The following is a 24354-nucleotide window of genomic DNA, read 5'->3' as shown; positions in this document are numbered from 1 at the left end:
ATGATTTTTTTCTCCGAGATTTATGAACTTGTTCTAAATTCAGTCCACTTAAAAGTATAATGTTGCTTTTTATGACATGGGAGAAATAAATGGTTTATTTCCCTTAAATTGTGGATAGAAACTTAATGCTTATGAGTTTGATGGTATAGAATATATAATGCAATATATAGCATTACATTATGGAACTGTCTTGCATTAGTATGCCTATACTTCTTACAGCTAGGTATATAAGGGAGCCAACGTGAGATACATTTATCAACAAAAATAACATACAAGGTGAATGCAAATGAAAATGTAGGAACTGAATGTAATTATTTCCCATGTGCATTATAAGAAAACTGTTGAATAATTCTGGATTTAAAACAGGTGGACAAAAGGAAGTTCATTTAGACGTTTTTGAAATTTGAGAGGTGGTCGGTGTCTCTTCATTTTGACACTCCTTACATACACACCAAAGGATGATTAAAACTTCATAAAATGTATGTGGAAGGGAATTGGAATAATGAAAGATTGCAAATATTTTTAATTTTTAATTAAATCTTAAAAATTTAAAATTATCACTCAAATTCTGTATTTCATGCTAGTGTTCTGAACATTATTTACTAGATGATACTTGAAATGAAGAAAACCACCAATTTATGAAAGAAAGAAAACTAAATGTAGGAAGAAGACAGGAAAACAAAGTATATTGGGTATTATTTCACACTTTTTTGAAATAAGGGTTAAGTATTCATTTAGTAATATAGAAACATAACAAATTTTATCGTGAAAGCACCAACCAGTGTTATGTAAAAATAGCAACTTATTTTAAAAATCAGTAAAAGTATATAGAATCACCTAATAATATGCATTAGCCATAGCAAAATTGTTCCTGAAATACTACATTGCATAATTCCTGGAGAAGGGCAGTTCCTTAGTTCTTAAACATGGAGTGCATCGTAAATCACATAAATTACCATTGAGCATTTAGCATATTTTAATATATTTAAAAAATTTTTTACTTAAGAAGAATGAACTGAAGGACAGAACTGTTAATTTCTTGGAGAAATATAGTAGAAAAAATATTTTTATGTACAACACAAGTTTCATAGACAAATTCCATTGTGATTTAATTTTCCATACATAAATTCGTATATCATGGCTATATGCTACCAAAGTAAATTTGTCTGGCAGATAAAATGCAAGACAAAGTTTATAATATCTTTAGCTAAAGATTATGCTTAATTTTAAATATTTTTCCCATCATACCTCATGACACAAATGTGCAGAAGAATGGCAACTCTTAAAAGAAGCATCATGATTCTTAAAATTTAAACAAACTTTTCAGGTTGCTTAATTTAAGTTCTAGTCTCTTTGAAATAAAATATCTTAATTAAAAAAATCTGCCTTTACTATTGAATATTGTTTTGTTAAGCAAAAGGAATAATACATGTACATATTTGTCAAATTTAAAGAGCCTAGCACATGCTTAAATAGTTTTGATTACTTTTTCTGGAAGACTAGCAGCTTACATTATTCATATATTCAAGCTCTTGTTATAATGCACTGCTTGATATTAAAACTTTGCATGAAATACTGGCATTAATAGAATATTTTTCAGGAAAATTCAAATATATTATAAATACAGGATAAACACCAGACTATTTATAGTTTAAAATGAAAGCTACAAAAATTCTATAATACATTTTGTAATTTTTACCATTCTTCATAATATAATTAGCCATTAAATGTAAAAAGGCATCTTTCAATATTGGGATATAGATGTGGACACTGAAGTAGTTGTTATAGGGAATGTTAGGAATCTTTCCTGTTGTTAGGACATTTAAATTTTTTTTCTGTGACTTAGAAAATAAAAATCAATATTTTTTCTTATTCCAAATGTTCTAGGAAGTGAAAATTTTGAAAAAAAAAACTTTATGGAATAATTAATATATATTTGGTAATTCCAAAAAAAAAATTAATATTTAATACTGGACTGCATCAAGACCTTCTTTCTTTCTTCTTTGAACCACACTTTTTCAAGTAACATGTTTCTTATATTTTCTGTTAGAAATCTAGACTTCATCATTTTTACTGATACTGTGTTTTGGGTCTCCAATTAAAAAGACCTTTCCTGCTAGCTTTGTTTTAATTGTGTGCTTTTCAAAGAGACTCCTTTTTCTAATCTTTTCTAACTTTTCTTTCCCAGTCTTCTAGCCCCATAGTTCCAGAGGCTGACTGACTGAGGCAGGTTGTAGAGAAATTTCTGGACATGTTGTTAACATCTGACACAGTAAGTGAGAAAAAACCAGCACAATCACTGGACAGGTTCAAGGAGAATTGGCAGCTCCTGGAGATGAAAAGTTTGTGTTTGCTACTTACTAGTTACCTGAAGCACACTGGTTAAATTCAAACCCATTCATTTCTCAATTGCTTTGCTCCCTCTAAACCACTGTAATGGAAACCAAAAGGGGACCTTTATGGATGTTTTTTTGTTGATCTGTGTAGATCCAGTGTATCTTTATTTAGTCCGCCTTGTCTGACATTTTCCATAATGCTTTTAGTAGACACCATTATATTACGTAAATATTTCTGGTTACTGTTTATGGAGATGGTTGCCTAAATTTCTCCTTGGATAAAGCCTTTAATGCATTCACCCATAATCCCTATAGAGGAGCTACTCAAGTTTGGGAACTTTAGTGTTGCTCTTTGTACTTCAACTTTTAATATCAGAGCACATATTGAAACCATAAACACAATGAAAATTCAAAAAATATTCAGACCATATTAGAAGAATATACCCCCTCCTTTTTTTTATCCTTAAAGAGCCAAGGGCGTGGGGAGTGGCAGGAAGAAACATTCTTAAGATCTAAGCCCTGGACGCCATCCTGGGAGTGCTTAAACCCCTTAGAAACGTGCAACCTGAAGAACACCCCCTTTCGAAGTCTAAAACAATATTAGATTCCCAAAATGTATCGGCAAAGAAAGTCTTACCGTCAAACGCTTGCAGCAGGTTCCAGCTCAAACCCAGACTGAAAAGCTGAGCAGCTGGTGAACAAAAGTTTTAGCTTTTTTTTTTTTTTTTTTAACGAAGTCTGCAAAACTAATTTCCCTCAAAATAGGGCTCAATTTCCGTTAAAGAAAGCAGCGCTTACAAATCTCAGAATTCCTGATCACCCCCACCACATCCCACCTCTAAGCAATGGAAAACAATTCGAACTTTCACACGGATGTAAAGGTTTATTGAGAGGCCACTATTCTGCAGTAGGGCTTAAAAGACAAGAGAGGTAGGCTGAAACCTGAGGGACCGGTGGAGGGAAAGGTTCTGCCTTGGGGACACTTCTCAAAGATTCATCAATACTTTTTTGTAATCCAAACCAGATGGCTGGCTTGGTTTGCTGTCCTCATTAATCCCATTAACAACTTCAAAGACCTAGTAGCCATCCTCAGGACACCTGAGACAATGAAAATAACGGGGTTACACTGCTGGTGGCATCTTGGGGGTCCTGGGCAGTATAGGTGAGCGCGGATCTTCTGATGCCACATGTCCCAGGCAGGACTTGACTGTTCCTGTAGCTCATTAAGTGCGGCTTGCTTGCTTGCTTTGTGTAAACGACTCTGCCCCCAGCAGACAGTGTCACCCCTCAAGCAAGTGGCAGTATTAAAGCCCAGCCGTCGCTCATACCAATTAACTGGCGGCAAGTTTTCTAACTCATTTTGTATGATGCAAGATTGTAACCTGGGAGACCTGAAGCAGCACCCAGGTTTAGTGAGCTTTGGTGGATATCAAAGCATAAAATTTCCCAGTAAGTGGAACCATGGCGGTTTGCGGGGGTAGAAGCTGTACCATTAGCTGATTTAGTTTTGAGCGGAAGAGGGTGAATTTCTGGAGGTAGGTGAGGAGACCTGGGCTGGCTCCTGAGGGGAAAGACTGAAAATGTGCGTGCACTATACACATCACATGTTACCACGACGGTATCACTTCGGATTTTCCTGACTGAAGTTTTGGGTGGACAAATGGCTAGGAGATTGACTCGGACCAGGAAGGCAGGGGGAAGGACATTGTGCAAAGCAAGGAGGACATATTCGGAAAGCCCAGGAAGAAAGACCCCACCTGGCACCGCAGGTGAAGATGCCCGCGTCTCCAGATAACTGCAACTCTCGCCGCTCCTCGGTTTTCACCTACCCCACCAGGTTTCTATCTTTTCGCGCTGTGAATAGCGCTTTTCTGCCGAGAAGAATTTCCCAGAAACCTCGGGCGCCAGATACGAGCCCATTAACAACCCACCCAGGGACGACAGCTGCGAAAAGCTAGGCGCGCCGCTGCGCCCAGGGCACGCGTTGATGTAGAGTTTGAGACACTTCTGAGCGCGCGCCAGGCTAGCTCTGATCTTTTTCCTTAACCCTACTTCCCCTTTCGTGCTCCTCAAGAGCTAGCCGTACCCCTAGCTATCCTGCAGGTGCCAGTGCCCAAGTGGCACTGACAAGACATCTTTCTCAAGAGAAGGGAGAGGGCCGGACACTGAGTGCAGAGTTGGGGTGACGTGCGCCGCGGAGCACCTTGGCCGCCGGGCCCGGGAGGGGAGAACCGCTGTACGCCCGGGCTCGGGTTTAGGCGCCAGGCGCGCCGCTTGCAGCCTTGGCGGCTGGCAAGGGCGGGCGGGCGTGGACGCACTGCGTGCGTCCAGCGGGAGATAGGAAGTGGAACAGGGAGCGCGTGGCGCAGACTGAGCGGGAGTTTTGGAGGGAGTTTGCATGTGGTCAGCGCCGGGCTCCTAAGCCAGCCCCCAGCTCACATTACACTCTATTTATAACCTCTCAGAGCCGTTTCCCCCTGAAAGCAGTTCTCTGGGACCACCTTCTTTTGGCTTCAACCTCTCCTACTCTTGACATCTGAGTAGCTCGAAGGGAAGCTTCTCCAGGTCCGAGTGTTTATATGTAAAGGAGTCTGGCCGCTAGGGCTCAGGACCGGGATTATCCGAGCTCTGCAGAAACGGCTATTTATTTGGGAGGGGGAAAACACGATTTCTAGTGAAAAGTGACAGAGGGTGGTAGCGTTTGGAACCATCGTGAAGTCTTCTGCCTGGAACCTGAGACTTGCATGCTATGGAACACCCGCTCTTTGGCTGCCTGCGCAGCCCTCACGCCACGGCGCAAGGCTTGCACCCGTTTTCCCAGTCCTCTCTCGCCCTCCATGGAAGATCTGACCATATGTCCTACCCCGAGCTCTCCACTTCTTCCTCGTCTTGCATAATCGCGGGATACCCCAACGAGGAGGGCATGTTTGCCAGCCAGCATCACAGGGGGCACCACCATCACCACCATCATCACCACCACCACCACCAGCAGCAGCAGCACCAAGCTCTGCAAACCAACTGGCACCTCCCGCAGATGTCCTCCCCCCCGAGTGCGGCTCGTCACAGCCTCTGCCTCCAGCCGGATTCGGGAGGGCCCCCGGAGCTGGGGAGCAGCCCGCCGGTCCTGTGTTCCAATTCTTCCAGCTTGGGTTCCAGCACCCCGACCGGGGCTGCGTGCGCGCCAGGGGACTACGGCCGCCAGGCGCTGTCACCCGCGGAGGCGGAGAAGAGAAGTGGCGGCAAAAGGAAAAGCGATAGCTCAGGTAAGGGCGCGCCGGGCACTGTCGGCGAAAGGGGGCGGGGAGATGACTGGGAAGATTCTCACAGTACTGTGAGGAAGCAGGGAATATGGTATACGTCTTGCCCTCTCTGGCTCCCCGCCGCCAGATTCGGTGGGGCTGCTTTCGTCCTGTTACTTGGGGGCACGTGTTTCTCCAAGCGCAACCCTGCAGCCAACGGCGTTAAGCTCTCCAAGGTTCCAACTAGTTTACCAGAGGGTTAAGAAAAAAAGGACAAGTGACAGTATGTGAAATCGATTGCGAAGCGTGACCTTCCATCTGAGAGGTGGGGAGGGGAGTGCACCCTGGGATGCAGCGTCCGCTGGGCGTGCGTGCGGCTGCCGCTCCTTGACTTTTTCCCTTGCAAGTTTCCGACTCCGAGTGGCTCGATTTTTCCCATCGTTAACTGGATTTCCAAATTATTGCACAATATTTGGAACTTGCAGTGGAACTTGGCAGAACGTATGAGAAAAAAAAGTTTTAGTTTTTTTTTTTTTATTCTGATTTCAGAGTTCTTTAAATAGCACCCTATTCCAAATGGTAAAAATTTCCCTTTCTTGGGGAAGAAGACAATCTAGGAATTCAGATGATTTTAAGGAATGTGTCAGAGATTGGCAAATAAATACATGATCAAACTCTTGAGGAAAAAAAACGATTTTTTAATCGTAGTTGTGTTCGTGTGGTGCTAATCTAAACAGAATCTCTGAGTTGCCAATGTGGAAAGTAAGCTCTCCTCCAGCTGAGTATTAGGGGAGGCAAGTGTTTGGAAACACACAGCAACCGGGGTAATGTTGGTTCTCTACGTGCTTGAGGCTGGTGTGCGAGGGTGCGCGCGGGAGTCGCTGATCTACGTGGGGAGAACTTGAGTACCCACGCAAAAGGGAACTTTACTAAACGCAGATGCTTGAAAGCATAGACTGCCAAGTAAACTGTAGCAGTCCCGAGGAACTGAAGTTTTTCGGGCAACTCCTTAAGGCCCTTAACAATCTGTACGTTGTGAAATTGTTAAAAGATACTTTACAATTAAGGGAGTTGTGAATTTCCTTCTGTAGCTATCGCAACCTGCGTTCCAGCTTTCTGGAAAGTGTCATTGGGTCAGTATAATATTTACGTGGTGTTCTTCCTTCGCGGAATTGGTTTAACAAGTCCTAGAAGGTAACTGCAGATATTAATGTGAAGGATTGGAACGTGTTTGGTTTTGGTTTTTGTTTTTGTTTTTTATAACGCTTTAGGTAAGATCCCACGTAAATGGCAATTTGAGCCGCATACTTCATGTGCCTTTGCAGCTGAGCTATCACTGGTTCTTCAGCGTTAGCCTGAGGTACATTCTTCTATCACAAACTTAAAATCCAGCTTCTACTTTTCAAGGTCAGGGGTGAACTTTTAATGCTCCATCACAAATTAGTTTATATGTTAGAAACTTACCAGCAGTATCATTCATTTCTAATGGTTTTTACTAACTGTAAGTGAAACTCTCTTAAGACAGAGTTTAGAGGTTAACCATGAAGGTTTCCATCTTCATTTTTTTTTTTTTTAAGTCAGTTTTAAAATAGTGTTCATGTCTTAGGCTCAGCATTTGATATCAATGTAACTTTTTTGGAAGCAGATCCCAGTTCAGGTTGGTCAGTCCATTTTTGCAATTCACAGAATCTCTTACTGTTCATTTAACTTCATGCAGTGAAAAACCTATGATGGGCTGTTCCTTATGTTTCCTGAACTGAATCAATGCACCTACGCTTCTTCTGGTAAACCGAATTTTCATATAGGCACATATTATTTTGGTCAGAGGGAAATAGAGAAAGTGGGATTCAAGAACAGGTTCCCTTGAATTATTGTGATAAGTTTCTTAAGAAAACTAATAGTGCTATCCTCTTTTGGTGGGAAATAACCATATAACAAACTAAGTTTATATTTATATGTTGAAACTAATTAGCGTGCTGGAAAAACAAGCACAAAAATCTGCATCAGCTACATAAAGTATTAATAGATGAGATCTTGAGTGGGAAATACAGTTAGTCATCACCCAGGGTAGAATCACTGGGGAGTTAGGATGAGCGTTTTCCATTCATGTTGGGACATTTTGAAAGAACTTTTTGACTAACTAAAAGGAAAGATGGTGATGGTTTTTAGTTAAATATATGCATACTCATTAAAAATAAAATTTGATTTGGCAATTTCATTATTTGTGTTAATATTTGTTAGATCTTTAGATAGATTTAGATTCAAGATATCTTTCTCCTGTGATATTTCAGTTGGTCTTCCACATTAATATTTACAGTTACTTCATATCGTAGTATTATAAGGGCATCCTGATCCAGTGGAAACTAAAGCCATGTAGAAAAACACTATAATTTTGACATGTTATTAACATGTATACCTCATATTGCTTGTAGCAATTTTAATATTTCAATATTTTTAAAAATTAGATTAATTTCTGAACTCTTGGAATTTTAAAATTGTATCATGAATAGTAGAGACCACTTATATTTTGTTAGAAAGTTTATAATTACTATATGTTTATAATTGAAAGTAAATGTAGTACATAAATCCAAGGCAAAGTCAGAACCAAAATTCTGCATCCTTACTTGTAATATCCAGATTGTATGTATATGTATATGTGTGCATGACCCTGTGAAATTCGAATAGAATTTTAAGCAGCATAAAATATTGAAAAATAACCTAAATTTTTATTCATGGTAACGATGCAAAAACTATAATATGTAACATTTTCCAGTGTGCATTTACTCGCATCCCCCCCCCCAAACACACACATATGCAAACTCAAGAAGCTTAAGTGTCTAGAAACAACTATTTATGGACTTTGGGCTTTCATTATAGTTTATTGACAATTGAAAATAGCCAAGTTTAATGGACAAGCACATTGTTATTTTTTATATGTGTTAAACATTTTTGCAACTTTGAACCTCCTATGCTTTCCAGCATTATTAGCAAAGCCAACATCTGTGATGTCTTCAAAGGAACTCTTAAAAATCAAAACTTTACAACTGCACTTAAAACAATCTATACAAAGCAGGTGATTCTGAAAAAATGTCTATAAATAGTGTGAATTACTTGGCTTCAATTACATTTGATTGCTCTCCAAGCAATGTAGTAATAGGTATAAACTGTCCACTTTTAGTTAAAATAATGAAAACAGATTAGTCAATTTAACTTTACTTTTTATGCAGGCAATATACAGTGTAAATATGTAAATATTTCTTATTCAAATTAGTTGAATAACTACATATTTTATTAAAAAATCAAAATTATATTTAAAAAGAAGGGAGGTTTGGGGATGTGGATTTTATAAGGTTTGGAATAATATTAGATTCTTGTAAAATTAGAAATATTTATAGTTACAATAATCATAAAATATTTGTTATCAGATTATATCTGCCTATATGCTTGGCTATGCAGAATGACAAGCAAGTATTACTTTAATAAGCTGGAACTTAAATACAGAGCAATGTCTTACCCACTCTAACTCTGGTACCGTATTGTGATTTTTTCCAGATAATTCAATCATGTTTTATGAAAGGAAGAATAATTACTTTAATATTATTATCTCTATGTTACTGGACTATGGCTTTTCAGCATCTCTTTTAGAATTTAAAAAAAGTTTATTGGATCTTGATAATTATAGAAGAATATTGAACAAATTAAGTGTCTCAAATCTATGGAATAAAAAAATGTCATTTAAGTCTTTTTCTTAGAGTGGTAGATTAATTTTAGGTGTCAACATTTTAAAATGGTGACCTGACATAAAAAATTCTAAGTACCATTGACCTCCATGAGTGTCTCAAATGATTACACTCAAAAGTCAAGACCAGCATTCCCTTTAGAATTAAGGTGCTTTATTGTTGAAAGTTAGCAATGAGTGGAAGGAATAATGCAAATAAAAATGGAAATGGTTTTGAAATCTTTGTAACTATCTTTATTTATAGTTCATTTGAAAAAGAAAAACATTAAATACTTGCCATGGTACTGCTAAAACTTTCATTTGGGTTAAAAACCCAGAGCTGAATATTTAAAATTTTAATATTTACTTATAGTAACTTTCAATGGAAACCATTAAGTTGGCACCCTGTAAGGTGATCTCTACTAATAAACTGAAAAAAACAAAAACAAAAACAAAAAAAACGTTTTAAGTATATTACCCTGTTTTCCCTCTGTGTGATTTGGAAACATGGACCCTTCATCAAAGCATTGGCATTTATAATAACATAATATTTACTATAGGTTCTAAATGCTCTAAGAAAGTAATTTTATACAAAAAGTGAAATCGCAAAAGGAGATAAAGTTTTCCCCTTAGATCCAGGGAAATTTGGGAGACTAATTCCATATTTAATATAAAAATTAACTTTTTTTTAATTTGAGAAATAACTTGTATATGAATTAATAGCTGAATAATGTAAAAAGTCCCACATATAAATCTATTACATGTACCTGGCCTGGTAATGGTGCCATTTTTATTCATTTACTATATTAAGACATATATATGCTGTGCAATTTTATTAACTGTATTAAAAATGGCAGCCAGAAACAAAGATGTGAGGACTTTTTAGGTTTTCATTTCAAATGAGAACTTAAATATAGTAGAATAATGTATTTTAGTTTTTACACTGTGTTCACTTAGGTAGTTATTTCTAAAATTTCAGAGCGTGTCTCTCTTCTAAGCATTGCTATAATGATTATAAACATCTATGAATGATGCATGCTAAGAATGGGAAAATATTAGAGAATAAAATACATTTAGGAATTCTTAATATTTTTTGAGTTAATAGTTGTGGATGATTTATCTCTCTCAAATTTTCTATATTTTTACCATAATGTTTTTTTATAATAGTAAAATATTTTCTGGGAAAATATATTAGCACATGAAGTGAGCCTATCAAGAGTAGCATTTTCCCCCCTTGATTGAAATCATAAAATAAGAAGGATTAATTCTTGAGTGGCCAGTTAAATTATATTTCCTGCATTATGGTACTTGTGACTGATTCTAGTGGTTAAAATAAAAATAAAATTAAATTAAATATAAAAAAAGAGGTGAAATACTAACCAAGACCAAAGTCCGCAAATTAGAAATTGAGGTAGATATGATGTATTTCCTACTTAATGTATTTAACCAATAAAACACATTTTATTGTCACAACTTATTTCTCCGTATTCTGTGCTTTAGTCACTAGTATGGCTTAGTTATCAATAATAAGCTTTCTGTAAAGGTTATAAAGAAAAGGAAGCACTAACAATTTTCCTGTTTTTGTTATGATGCTCTTATGACTATCTGGAATAGTTGTATTAAACTGAAACCCGCACGTAGGGATGGAGGAACACCGTAAAGAAAAGTCAGTGGCAACATTCCGCGCTACTCCTAAATCTTAGTCATCGGTGAGGTTCAAAATCCAACTGGAGAAAACCTTGCAGAATATTTTATTGCTCTCATGGAGCAAAACTTACAATGGTAAAGGTCATTTAGGTCTCAGCCTTCAATTTGCATTACCTATGTGGAAGCAGAATTAATTTAAATCTAATGCCCCTTTCTCTAATGGTTTCCACTTATGTTATAAAAGCGTAGGGAATTTATTTTCCCTTTTGGTAAGTTGTGTTTGATAGTATTTTAAGATACAAAATAACCAAAAATATGTCTATTGATCCATCTGTATAAATTTGAGACATAGCTTTTAAATTTAGAGTGAGTATTTCTATTTGAAACCTTTTGATATATTTGTTACTAAATTAACAGAAAGTTACTTGGTAAGAGTATGCATTCATATGTGGTCGAATGGGTCAATTATTAATTTCTCTGTTTAGAATTTTAAATATGTAAAAAAAGTTTCTGATTATTCACAAAACTTTCACTTATGATGTTACATTTTCCACAGCAATATATTTCTGAATTTACACATTACTCTGTAAATTTGGTATCGTGTATTAGAATACTGGTTTTCATAGGGTTTGAAAATAATTTATGATACACTTTTTTTATTTCTTACATGTGCATATGAACGAGAATCATCAGGTAAAATCTGTATTATATGAATACATTCTTGGAAAGACTTTGTATGAAAGAGAGGAAAAATACTTTCAGAAATAATCAGCTCTCTTAGGTCTAAAAATTAATAAATCTGATCTTAACCTACATGATATTATTGCTGTGCCTCTTTAAAAAGTTAGCATTTCCTAAAAGTTTAATCATTCTAAGCTATTTGTGTATTTTGGTGACTTAATTCTCATATCCTTAGAATTTTACTTTTACTGTAAAAGTTTACAAGGGAATAAGTGATAGTGGTAAAACCATTAGGGTTTTGATTACAGATTTAAATTAAAAAATCATTGCTCTTCAAAATTTCATAGAATCAACTCAATTTGAATGTTTCAAATGTATTTAAATGTCCTCTTTGTTTACATAAGCTTTCTTTCTAATATGTTTTAGGTATGTTTCTTGAAGCTTGGGTGAATTAGATTGGCTGGAATTATGAATATAAGGAGTTATTTTTTCATAGTTATTAGTTTCTACTGTGTTTTAGTAGAAAGGTTAGTGGTGAAGAGAAAACAGGGAGGGTGCTAAATTAACTAGGACATGGCAGCTATTCTTCAAGCACGCTTTTAAAAAATCTGTTTATGTGAAGATATATATGTATAAACACACAATAATAAATTGGTAGAATTCCAAACTTAATTTCTTGATAAGAGATCATCTGAAGTGGAGCATCCACATTAGAGACCTCAACATGATGTTAAATGTTCCAGTTAGAAAGTAAAATATTAGGTTTGAAACGTATACAGCTGTGTGGAGAGTCCAACGGGCCGAAGCTGGTAATCAATGATAGTCATTAAAGTCAAATCTGCCAACTCCCCTGCAGTTTTTGTTTTCTTTTGTTTTTCTCTTCCTCTAGCTCATTATTCTCCACACACTTCAAGAGATCCCACAATGCTCTAAGAAAAGAAAACCCCTCAGTTATCTTACATGACTGTGGGCAAGAAAATGATTAAGATGAAGTCATCTCTCTCTCAGGCTCTGCGGAAACGTAGAGGAGGGTCCAGCTTAGGCGGGTGGATGCCAGTAGAATTTTAAAGGCCTGGAATTTTGCTCTTTGAAAATGTAGCCTTAAAGCTTTGCCAGAAACGACACCCAAATAAAAACTTAGTTTTTTTTGCAGAGTGATAGCTATTTGCAAACATAGTGGTGAAGTGTAGTCAAATGTCTGTAGAGGCGGCTTCTTATATTGTCTGGACTGTTCAGTAAACTTTTAGATTATCATTCTTAGCCTCCTGAAAAACTATCAAATTAAACTGATGTATATTCTTATTAGTTAAAAGAAAAAGTACAATGGGTAGTGACTCTTACCAAATGAACAGTGAATACCAAGTGAATTTCAGAAATGACTGATTTTATTTTGAGAGCTAAAATGTGAAGTTTAGGAAAATAGAATTGTGTGATCAGAAACTTAGTCGGAACTAAGTAGATAAAATGTAGCCTTGATTTTTTAGGACACCGATAATTTAGCAAATGGCTTCCACATTTCAAGAACCATGTAAAGAGAGCTTTACTAGTAACTGGATAGATTAAAATTAAGTGATGTCTCTCTTTATTTAATATTTTTCAAAAGTAAAATGAGTTCTCAGTATGTTTACTGTCTTCAGCAATTAATATCTCTCCAACTACAAGGTATGTTTACTTTGGAAATTTTTTAATATGAAATACAAATGGGTCTGGATGCATTAAACTAGACAGCATCTAGATGTAAGTCGTTGCAATAGATTGAAATGACAGGAAAGCCAGAGGTTAGGCATCCAAATGTGGGGTCCTGCTGCTGTGCACATTTCTAGGATTATCACCTTTTGGACGTTCACTTTCAAAATTCAGGGAATTACAGATATCTCTTCTTTTAAACTATTGTTTATTCTTGGAAGATGACCGTTACCAAACTTATTCTTGCATTCTCAGATGTTTGGGAAAATAAAAAGTAACAGGAACATTGTGTGTGTGTGTGTGTGTGTGTGTGTGTGTGTGTGTGTGTGTGTGATTGTTTTTGCTTAATTAGCCAATAGTTGATAAATCTTGAAGGATTTATCTTATGTCTTAGTTATCCTGTCAGACAAGAAAATAGATGGTACACTCAAAGGCATAACTGAAGATGAAGAGAGTTTGATGATGACTCTTTGATGGTGAGCAGTGTGTTGGAAAGCAACAGGAAATGGTCAATCATCCAGGGTCTGACCACATTTGGAAACCATTAGCTTCTCTAAACCTGAGGTGGCAAATAGAGGGAGCTATTGAAAGAATCCAGAATCTGGGGAGAGCAGCAGGACAGAAGGCTTCTGGCAAAGTGGGGACCTCAGGTGGAAAATGCAGCCAGTATCAAATATCATCCAGTAGACGATCTTTATGCCTTCCAATCTCCTTTTGTTGTCTTCCATTGGCCAAATATAATCAGAAGACAATGAAGCAGACCACACTAGTCTTGGTAATGAAATCCATAGGAGTCATAGAGGAATGCAGGCTGCAGAGGAGAAATGTCAGTGTAAATCTGGGAGAACCCCAATGTCTTGCTAATTCTCTTGTTAGCTGTGATTTAACTTCTCTGTTCTGTAGTTTCCTAAAAATTAAAGTGAGTTAATGAATATAAAGCACTTAGAACAAGGTCTGGGTCAGTAAGTGTTGTTATTTTTATATCAGGGTAGATGCAGTTATGTCATGGGTGTGCCCCACCTGAAAACAAGCTCTAATGTTGCCTGTTTATTTGTATTTTACTACTACTATTGCTATAGGGAATGTTGCTTGCCTAAAAGATAGCTACAGATTTAAAATAATCTGCCACTGTTGCTAGAACTGTAAGTCCCATGCCATTTTCTGGAAATGGAGAGTAAGTTGTAGACCAAGTTGTGTAAGAGATGCAACCTTCCTTCACTTAATCACCCTTAAGATTCCCATTCCACAGACTTTTTTGCTTGCACATCGCCTAACCTTCTTTCTCCGGTGTCTCCTGCCACTTTTCCATCAAACACTTGTTTTCAAGAGGAACATTACAGAGGGGTATTTATTTAGTCAAAAGGGAGCAGAACTTAAATCAAAGGGATTTGAATATGACAATGAAATTTCAGGTCTCTGTTTTCAGTAACTAGGAGGATAGGCATGGCATTCTTTCTGCCATATTATAAAGTTTCCTGCAGAGATAATTTACATATTGTAGTTCCTTTTAATTTTGGTGGTCTCATTTGGAGACACTGATGAAAGGTAAATATGCAGATAGCACGACAAGCTAAAAATATATCCCTGATAAAGTGAATAAAAGCAGTTTTATTTGATAATTTTGTTTTTCTTGGAAAAAAGCAACAATATTTTACTCATTTGTGTGTTTACTTATATTTAATACATTTTTGAGATTTTGTTTATATTACTCACCTGAGTTGCAAGTCCTAGGTGGTTGGCTGATTTCACTCTGTAAGCTTAGTCACCTCTCCTACACCCACAGTTCAATGTGAGGAATTCAGAAAAGTACTTTAGGGAAATTTTATTATATCTGATGGTCTGAGGCAGTTACTTTCAAATAAGTAAAAATCAAATACTGTACTAAAATTCTAAATGCCAAAGTTAACACTTCAAAGTTCCTGGATTCATAGCAATATAATTGTTAAAGTTAGAGAATTCAAATGACTAGTGATTGCTTCTCTGTTGGATAATGGAAGGGCTGAGGGGATGTAGGGAGAGGGGTCCAGGAAGACAAACAGAACATTATATGTTCCATAATACACAGCAGTGATAAGAAAGGGCCGATGACATTATCTAGTTCATTATTCTTAGATTTCAAGGTAGGCTTGGTTGGTCCATTCTCTTAATGAGTTGTAATCTTTAATGTCTAAATAGGTTATTAAAATCTGAATTATCAAGATACCAGAAGACTCCCAAGTCATCACCCAGTTCAATGAATGTATTTCCTAGATGAGAGAATGTGCCCAGAGAAATTAAGTAATGTCTGTCCACTCAGCCAAGTAGTGGAAGCTGAACTTCCATATCCTGACTTCAGCCTAGTGCCCTTAAAAGGAAAATCTCATAAAATATTGTGAAACCTTAAGTTTTTAGTCTTCCCAATAAAAATAAATTTCAGCATCATTTAAAATGTTGGCTACTGCTTTTGAGTGAATAAAATGGAATTTGACAAAGTGCTTTACTTGGGTGTAAACTACCTCTCTCTAAATCTGATTTTATGGTTACCTCAGTCAGTTTTCATTCTGTTTTTATGAATATAAACACTGTTATACTTTCCGAGCTTCAGTTTTGTAATGACATACTTCTTGTTATCAATTACCAATTTGCCTGTATATTAAAAACAATTTTTTTTTACTTTTATTTATTTTTTGAGAGACATAGAGAGACAGAGCACAAGTTGTGGAGGGGCAGACAGAGAAGGAGACACACAATCCAAAGCAGGCTCCAGGCTCTGAACTGTCAGCACAAGCCTGACGTGGGGCTCGAACTCACAAACCGTGACATTATGACCTGAGCCAAAGTCGGACGCTTAACCGACTGAGCCACCCAGGTGCCCCAACCTGTATATTTTTAACACCTCATACAATAAATCATAGCATTTTTAAAGTTGAATATCTGGTAATGTGCAGCTGGACTTTGTTGTATTATGTCTATAATAGATATTTACGTAAACAGAATAGTATTTTGGGTAACCATTTGTGAATTGAAGAATCTGTTTTCTGTTTTAAAATTTTTAACTCAAGTGAATTTTGCTAAATTGGGCTTTACCTATAAAGTATTACTAGTTTTTTTGTGTTCAAAATAATGAATAGCTCTAAGTAGACACTTAGAAACTCTCCCTTGTCACAAGTCATCAACTTTATCTCTGTTCTTGGATAAGTATTGATCTTAGTTTTTATTTGAATGCAGTCTTCTTGCATAGAAAATACTCAGAAATATTAGTAGTTGGCCATTTTGCCTTTGCTAGCCAGCCCTACCTTCCTTATTTCTCCTCCTTTCCTGCCCACACCCATCTTCTTCACAATCTGTAAACACCAAACCCGTCTGCTCCTCTCCAATACATTGAACCATACAACTTCTGAAACACTGTAACAATGACCTTTCATAATGATTTCCAGATCCTTGGTTTTTACTAGAACCTCAAAACACAAAAGTAAATATCAAAAATACAGTTGGGGGTGCCTGGGTGGCTCAGTACTTAAGCATCCTACTTAGGCTCAGGGCATGATCTCCTGGTTCCTGAGCCACTCTTAGGTCCACTCTTGGACCTAAGTGTCCTTCTCTCTCTGTCCCTTCCTGCCCCTCCCCCCCCCTCCAGGAACATGCTGGTGCTCTCTCTTTCTCAAAAATAAAACATTAAAAAAAAAACTGCAGTTGGTTCATTCAAGAAATTTTCTTTTCCTTTTTTTTCTCTAAACACAACACCATTTCCAAAATAATAAAACATAATTCCTCTTTTGTGTAGTTAATTTTAATTTACATTCAGACTGCTTTCACATTAATGGTCTCAAATGATAATTTCTCCTTTTCTGCTAGACTTATATTTAAGATTCAGCCATGTAGCCTCTTCCTACACAGCTTGGCCCAAATCCATTCTATTCCACATTCTCCTTTATTTTTTTTCTTATTTGTACTTTGATGTCTCTTACACTTAATTTAGTTTTCTCTCCAGGACTCCTGATGTACTTATCTTCTTAGTATCTTTATCTCTTTTCATTCTTCCCTAATGGAGTCCTGTATTCAATATATCGTAATATTTTGAGTCTCATTCCTCTTGTTGGAATTCTACATTAAATTGAAATTATTTCACACAGTATGAATGTTTAATTATAGGCTTTGATGCAAATGCTACTTGGAGTGGCTAATGTCCATCAATGATTTACTACTAGATTTTCTACTTTCTTATGTGCAACCAAGTTTTGTTTGTGTACTATCATATGTACACAACATGTAATTAGATATAATGTAACATATAATAACGTGTCTTATAATGTCATATTTATATAACTGATAGAAATTTAAAGTAGTGTTTTCCTAGCAAAGTGATCTTTTTTAAATAAGCATTTTATTTATTTATTTATTTATTTATTTATTTATTTATTAAATGTTTATTTTATTTTTGAGAGAAAGGGAGTAAGAGTGGGGGAGGGGCAGTGAGAGAGGGAGAGAGAATCTCTGTGCTGTCAGCACAGAGCCTGATGTAGGAACCATGAGATCATGATCTGAGCAGAAACTAAGAATCTGACACTTAACTCACTGAGCCACCCAGGCACTCCAAAAGTGATCTTTTCATGTAGTCTTCATAACACAATGTTTAGCATTTGTGTTACTTTAAAACAGTGTTCTGATATTTCTTATGTGGGTACCTAAATACAGGTTGTCATAGCTGCAGTCAAGAAGTTTTCTGCAAGATTTTTTGCATCTCCCATTTAGTCAAGAACTTGTGATATTACTTACTTACTATTTAGCTTCCTTTGGTGGGAATTTAGGGCTGTATATTAATGGGCTTCCAGCTAAAGTCCCCCAACTCAATCATTAAGGGCTTTATTGATCAGCTTGGTCAGTTTTGCTGACAGTGGGTTTTCTTTTATTTTAACCAATATTTCTTCAATAAACTTCTTTATGCCTAGCCCTTTAAAATTTTTTTTTTGTTTTGTTTTGAGAAAACTAAAAATTAACATGCAGTTGTAAGAAATAGTACAGAGATCCTGTATGCCCGTTACCTGGTTTCCCCCAGGGGTAATATTTTGCATAATTATAATACAATAGCATAACCAGAAAACTGATATTGATACATCCATTAATTTTATTCACATTTCACTAGTTTTACATGTACTTACGTGTGTGTGTATTTATCTCTATGCTGCCTGCCATATTTATCTTTTATTTTGATCCCATAGCCTATAATACCTTTATTTAATATATATTCATTATTGTCATTAAAAGCTTGTTTATGACACTTCTCAGGAGAGTTTAATGAATATCCACCCTAAGTAATGATCTGTGTTTGTTTCTGATTGATTTTTATGGATGCTTTCTAAGGTCACATACCTGTGATTATGTGGTTTATAGTTACCACTTATGAGTAAATCAGGACAAAAGTAAATATGCATTTATTAAAAACTACCATAAGTCAGCAAAAAAAAATCCTACATTTTAGAAGTTAAAGTGTCTATATTTTCAACAGTTCAGTGATTGTTAAGCCTAACTTCCTGTTAATTAATGTATAAGAATGCCTCATTCCATTATTTTTGGGTGAAACATGAGATTCTATAAATATTCTGTGAAGTTATGCCATGCATTGTTGAGCACATTGCATACAGCCAAGTAATTATAGTATTTAAAATGTCTGTCCAACAAAGCCAAAAAAGTAAATTAAACTAGAAGTCATGGGGCAATTGGGGAAAATATAGAATATTAATTGATCTGCAGTGTTGTGTTGGATAGTGTCACAAATATTTGGTGATGTGGAAAAGAAAAAAAAGGTTATTTTCAAATAGGTTGGATTATTAAAAAGAAAGGAAAAATCCCTTTTATGAGAAAAGTAATGCAATGATGCTAGTTCAATCCACAATGCCTTGGGTTCTGCTTTGAGTATGACTGGTTAACCATATTTAAAGAATGCTACATGATGAGAAAATGTGGATCTAAGACACTGACAAGTGGCCACATGTGAGGGAGCCTGGCTTGTAAGCAAGGAACACTGATAGTGAGGGTTGAGCAAGCTAAAGAAATCATCTCACTTGTGGGTCTGAGGTTAGTCACAAATCATAGAAACTAATGAAAGGAAAGTTTCAGTAAGCCTACCTGTGCATGTGAGTTGGTTGGGTTATTATTTCTGTAAGAGTTAAAATTTATCTGTATTTGACAAGTTTCAGAAGTTATGTTATCCATGACTGATACTGATTCTACTTCAACAATTCCTTCATTTCATAAAGAAAAATAACTTGCAGATTCTTCATACTTCTGGCCTTTTTTGTTAACATGGTATCATAAGATTACATTATTCAGACCAGTAATTCAACACTGACATTACATTGGAGTGAGTAGGGCACTCTTCAAAAACACTGATGCTTCAGATTATGATTAAGTTAATCTGGAATTGTTTTGAATTTTATAATACGAAATTATAGCATTTAAAGAATAGAGAACATCATGTAACACTCATGTGCCCATTGTGTTCAATATTCATCAACACACGGCATATGTTATTTATACCATCCTACTCCTCCTTCACCTTGTCTTAATTATTTCGAAACAAATCTCAGATATCTAATTTCATCTGGACATTGGTATTTTTCAAAACTCTCAAGTGATTCTAGATTGAGATTGAGAATTACTGGTTTAGAATATTGTTTCTAGGTTGAAAAGTTCTGAGAAGCAGGGACTCTATATTCTGAATTTTATCCTTTTCTGCACGTGGAGGGCAATGTCAGACCTGGTTGGTTGCTCAGTAAAAATTATAGGTTTCCTAAAAACGGCCGTTCGTGTAACTGTAACTGTGTGTATCACCAATAATCATAATGCTCTTCTATGCTGTAGTATGGTAATCACTAGCCACATATGGCTATTTAAATTTTAATTAATTAAAATTAAATAAAATTTAAAAATCAGTTCTCAACATCATTAACCACATTCCACATACTTACCAGCCATATGTGCCTGCTGGCTAATGTATTAACCAGTAAAATACACAACATTTCCATTTGTCAGAAAGTACCACTGAACAGTGCCTCTAGACAAAAAGACAAACTTCCTTACTTTTCAGCTACTGAAAGAATCCCCAAAGATGGGAATCTCCTCAAGTGGAGAAAGAGATTATGCAAATTTAAATACCACACTAAGCTAAATACAGTTAAATGTGTAACTGTAAAAGTTGAAGCTTATCTGAAAAGTAAAATGTAAAGAGCATTATTTGGATAAATAAGACTTTTTGGATAAATGCTTGCTTGCTTGGTCAACCAAATGTTCACTAAAATAAAATACATTCTTCATTTTAAAGAAGCCAAAATGTATCCTAAATGATTATTAATTAAATATAATATATAATCCTGGGATTGGGACAGTTAGCAACATAAAAGCAAAGTCAGAGGTATTAAATGGTTGAATTATAAATACAGAATTAAAATAAAGTAAAACACAACATAATAATGGATGTAAATGTAAAAAAAACAAAAAACCCAGAGTATTGGAAGTAGAGAGGGCAAACAAAGCATATTTAAAAATGTAAGGTCAACTAGGGAGATTCTTCCAGGCCTCTTGAGGAATAGGGAGGAGAACATTTTTCTGGGAAAGGGTGGGGAACATGCCAGGAATTAGACTAGATTTTCCAGGGGGAAAGTATGAAAACTTAATAGAATCAGACAGTGGCAATTAATGACAAAGAATTATTAACTTTTACAGCCTCTCAAAAGATTTGGTCTTTCACAGTCCCTGGTGTGATTTCCAGAATTGCAAGTCAGGTAGCTGACAGAGAGGACTATTAAAGGAGATTTTTAACATTTGGGGGAAAAATGAGGATAAAGCATTCACTTTGGCATGAGAAAAGAGCGAATGCAATGAAGAGTGGAGTATAGGGAGTATCACATCTGTACTGTGAAACATCTGTGCATGTTTGGCTGGGGCCATACATTACACAATTAGGTTGCCACAACTGAGGGTTTTGAATATGTGGGAAGCAGGAAGACTGTTCATCAGTGGACTCATTGTTAATAAAGATTAATTGATAATTAATTGGTTGAAGTGCTAGCAATTTGTGGGAGAAAAGACAATACTAGCACTACATGTGAAGCAAAGATATCACTGGATACATTCATGTTAGAATTTTATGAGTGGAGAGTGTACATTCGAGTATGGCCTTCTATGTGCAGGGTCTTGATTCTGTGTGGTGGGTACACTAAGATGAATAGAACACCTTGAGGTTTCTGGAAGGGTCCAGAGCATAGTAGTGAAGACAAAGATGGAAATGACTGAACGTAATACAATGATAGAACATATAATAATGTAGCAAAGGTGATGAAAATACCCAGAGAAGTCCAGGAAGGTTTTAGAAAATCCCTCAGTTCCTCTCACTCCGTACTTTCTACTTTTGAAGTAGAAAAAGATAAAGAAGATATGAAATGGTGAGTAGGTTTTTGGGTTCTTGGACTCATGCATAAATGCGTTTCTAGGGCATTTTCATTCATATCCTCAGTGTTAAGATTTAAGCTTTCCATTGTCTTAAGCACCAAGTTTTGTGGGATAGTAATTGATCATAGGTAGCTAAACTTTTCAGTTCAAAACTATTATTTCCAGGATGTCATTTGATAAAATCAGAGTGAAGGGTAAGAGATCTTGCTAGGTAATTAAATATATAGGTTGCATTATTTTTGGCATGAAATGGATGTCCTCTTTATAAGGCAAGGGAGAATTAGGCCCACAGAAGACAGTGTGGAGTCAATTTACTGATGTGATTGTGATGTCATTAGCTCTCCCATATTTCAAGGGCTGAGTAGAGAATGAATATCATGAAATAAGTGAAATGACTTGTAATCCTTCCTAGCTTTCCTTTCTTCAGTCTTGTTGGCATTTCTCTCCATCTTTATCTTGAGAGTTGTTAGGACTTTCCCACAGGCCGTGTTAGGACTGGAAGGGGTTCTAGAATTCATCAAAACGATCCCTTTAATCTTGAAGATGAGAAAATTGAGGCTTAGAGAGTGGCATCCCTAAAATAATGTATGCAGTGCTGGGACTGATAACTTCCAATTTGGTATCTTTCTCTTAGTTCTAAAATCTGAAAATTTCATCCCATTTATTTATTAAGCTGTCAAATAGCTGAAAGTTTCCTTTTGAAGATTGCTCAACTGGTCACTTTCTACAATAGGAGTAATGATAGCATGAAAATCTACTTTTTTTTAGACTACCAATATTATCATTGAATTACCATTGTCCATTTAATTTTAATGAATAGTGAACATTAGCTGGCTGGTTTTTATTTAGTTATTTATTAATGTTTATTTATTTTTGAGAGACAGAGAGTCAGTGCATGAGCAGGGGAGATGCAGAGAGAGAGGGAGACACAGAATCCAAAGCAGGCTTCAGGCTCTGAGCTGTCAGCACAGAGCCCGATGCAGGGCTCAAACTCACGGACCACAAAATCATGACCTGAGCCAAAGTTGGACGATTAATCAGTTGAGCAACCCAGGTGCCCCAGAGTTAGCTTATTTTTAAAAAAATGAATCTGGAAGGGATCAAATTTCCATTGATGATATCCCAGTGTATTCCTTGCATGACATTTATTTCCTGGTGAAAGTGGTCATTCATTAAGCAGCAATAATTTGGGCGATTCTGGAGTTGGTGTCTGTTCTTTAGATTTACTCTGAAAATTTAAACATTAAGAAATATTTTATCAGTGATTAATATAACGAATCTGTAATGTTGTTATACTTGAAATTACTTCATGATAAGAGTTTGAGGGTTTTGCTTTGTTGTAAGTGCTCTTTCTGAATCCCAAGCATCTTACTTGAATCCTTGCAATTCATGAGTTTTTGTTTCAGTATTCCTTCAGTGATTTCACAAAACATATTCAGTGTCACCAATTCATCAGGATGTCTTTTTTTTTCTTTTAATTTAGGATAATATTTGTTTTCTTTGCTCATTTTCTCTTCTCTGAGTTATCATGGAAGTGTATGTGAAGGAGGAGGTCATATCAATTCACAAATTTGACTATATTGAATCACATGGGTTTGATTTGGCAAATACATGACATCGTCTTGAACATTTAGAGTGTGGTTAGAAGGAATCCTGAATTGTAAGAAAAGGTTTTTGTGTGTGTGATGTCCACTTAACTAATAAATCTGTCATCACTGACTGGTCTCCATTTCCTCTGAAATAAACAAATCACTATTAAGTCCTTTGAAGCAAGAGACTGCCAGGAAACATGAAAGTCACTTTTGCTTCATCCTCCAAGATAAAGTATTTAATAAGTGGAAATGAGATGCAACAGAAGGAGCCGTGGGGTCTTCACACCTGCTAGAAAGTCCAGCAGATATCCACAGAGCAGGAATTCAAACAAACCTCAAACCTTGACATTCAGCACAAGTGCAGAGACGAAGCCAAGAATGAACTTTTGTAGGGCCCTTGGAAACATCTTAAGTAGAAAGCCTAAATTGTGGGAACATAGGAAACTTGAAGAGGAAAGGCTAGAAATCTGGAAGTGTGTGGCCCTCAAATGAATTAGCCCTCTAGTTTTTTTTATCTTTAGTTTATTTCACATTCAACTTTAAATCAAATGGTAATTGATCCTTTTATAAGAAATTTTATTAGTAAGGCAGGAATTTGATTAAGGAGTAAATATCAAGCATCAGATGTTAAGGGCTTTTTTTGTTCGCTTGCTTATTTAATCTCAGAATTACAGACTTATCTTTTATTTTTATTTATGTCAACTGAAATAAATTAATTCCTTTAAAGTAAATGCACATTCATGCTAACCATCAATCTACTAGGGAAATACAAGTTCACGTAAGAAGCAGGACAAAAAGAGAAGACAAATGCTAAAACTCCTAGAAAGACCAAAACACAAGTAAGATTCTAAAGAAATAAACAGCCATTGAAAAGAAAACTGAAAATGTATGTCAAAATTAAATTTCAAAAGGGGTACATTGCTATTTTTTTCAATATTTTGTCTGCATCCTTAATTTTTGATTAAAGAATTTATTTGTCTCAATAACAGAATTAGTCTCTCAACCTGTGTCTTTTCTATGTAGTTATT

At 35.9% G+C, this 24354-nt stretch overlaps 1 protein-coding gene and 1 long non-coding RNA gene across 3 annotated transcripts in view; one reads left to right on the top strand and one right to left on the bottom strand.

The window, feature by feature from the left end:
- The window catches only part of LOC132679233 (uncharacterized), a 43107-nt gene extending 40090 nt beyond the window's left edge, over positions 1-3017 (bottom strand). For both annotated transcript variants that reach the window (XR_009610022.3, XR_009610023.3), the window contains exon 1: positions 2974-3017. This is a non-coding gene — a long non-coding RNA (uncharacterized LOC132679233). The remainder of the gene's footprint in view (positions 1-2973) is intronic.
- A 790-nt stretch (positions 3018-3807) lies between these two features.
- The window catches only part of MEOX2 (mesenchyme homeobox 2), a 66620-nt gene continuing 46073 nt past the window's right edge, over positions 3808-24354 (top strand). Inside the window, exon 1 of the mRNA XM_060632598.3 lies at positions 3808-5599. Within this exon, the coding sequence (XP_060488581.1) occupies positions 5086-5599 (514 nt within the window). The 5' untranslated portion in view covers positions 3808-5085. The remainder of the gene's footprint in view (positions 5600-24354) is intronic.

This window comes from Panthera onca, chromosome A2 (genome assembly GCF_046562875.1).
Source record: "Panthera onca isolate mPanOnc1 chromosome A2, mPanOnc1 haplotype 2, whole genome shotgun sequence".
Classification (NCBI taxonomy): Eukaryota; Metazoa; Chordata; class Mammalia; order Carnivora; family Felidae; genus Panthera; species Panthera onca.
The sequence above is the reverse complement of the archived record's forward strand: the minus strand, read 5'-3'. Positions and strand labels throughout refer to the sequence as shown.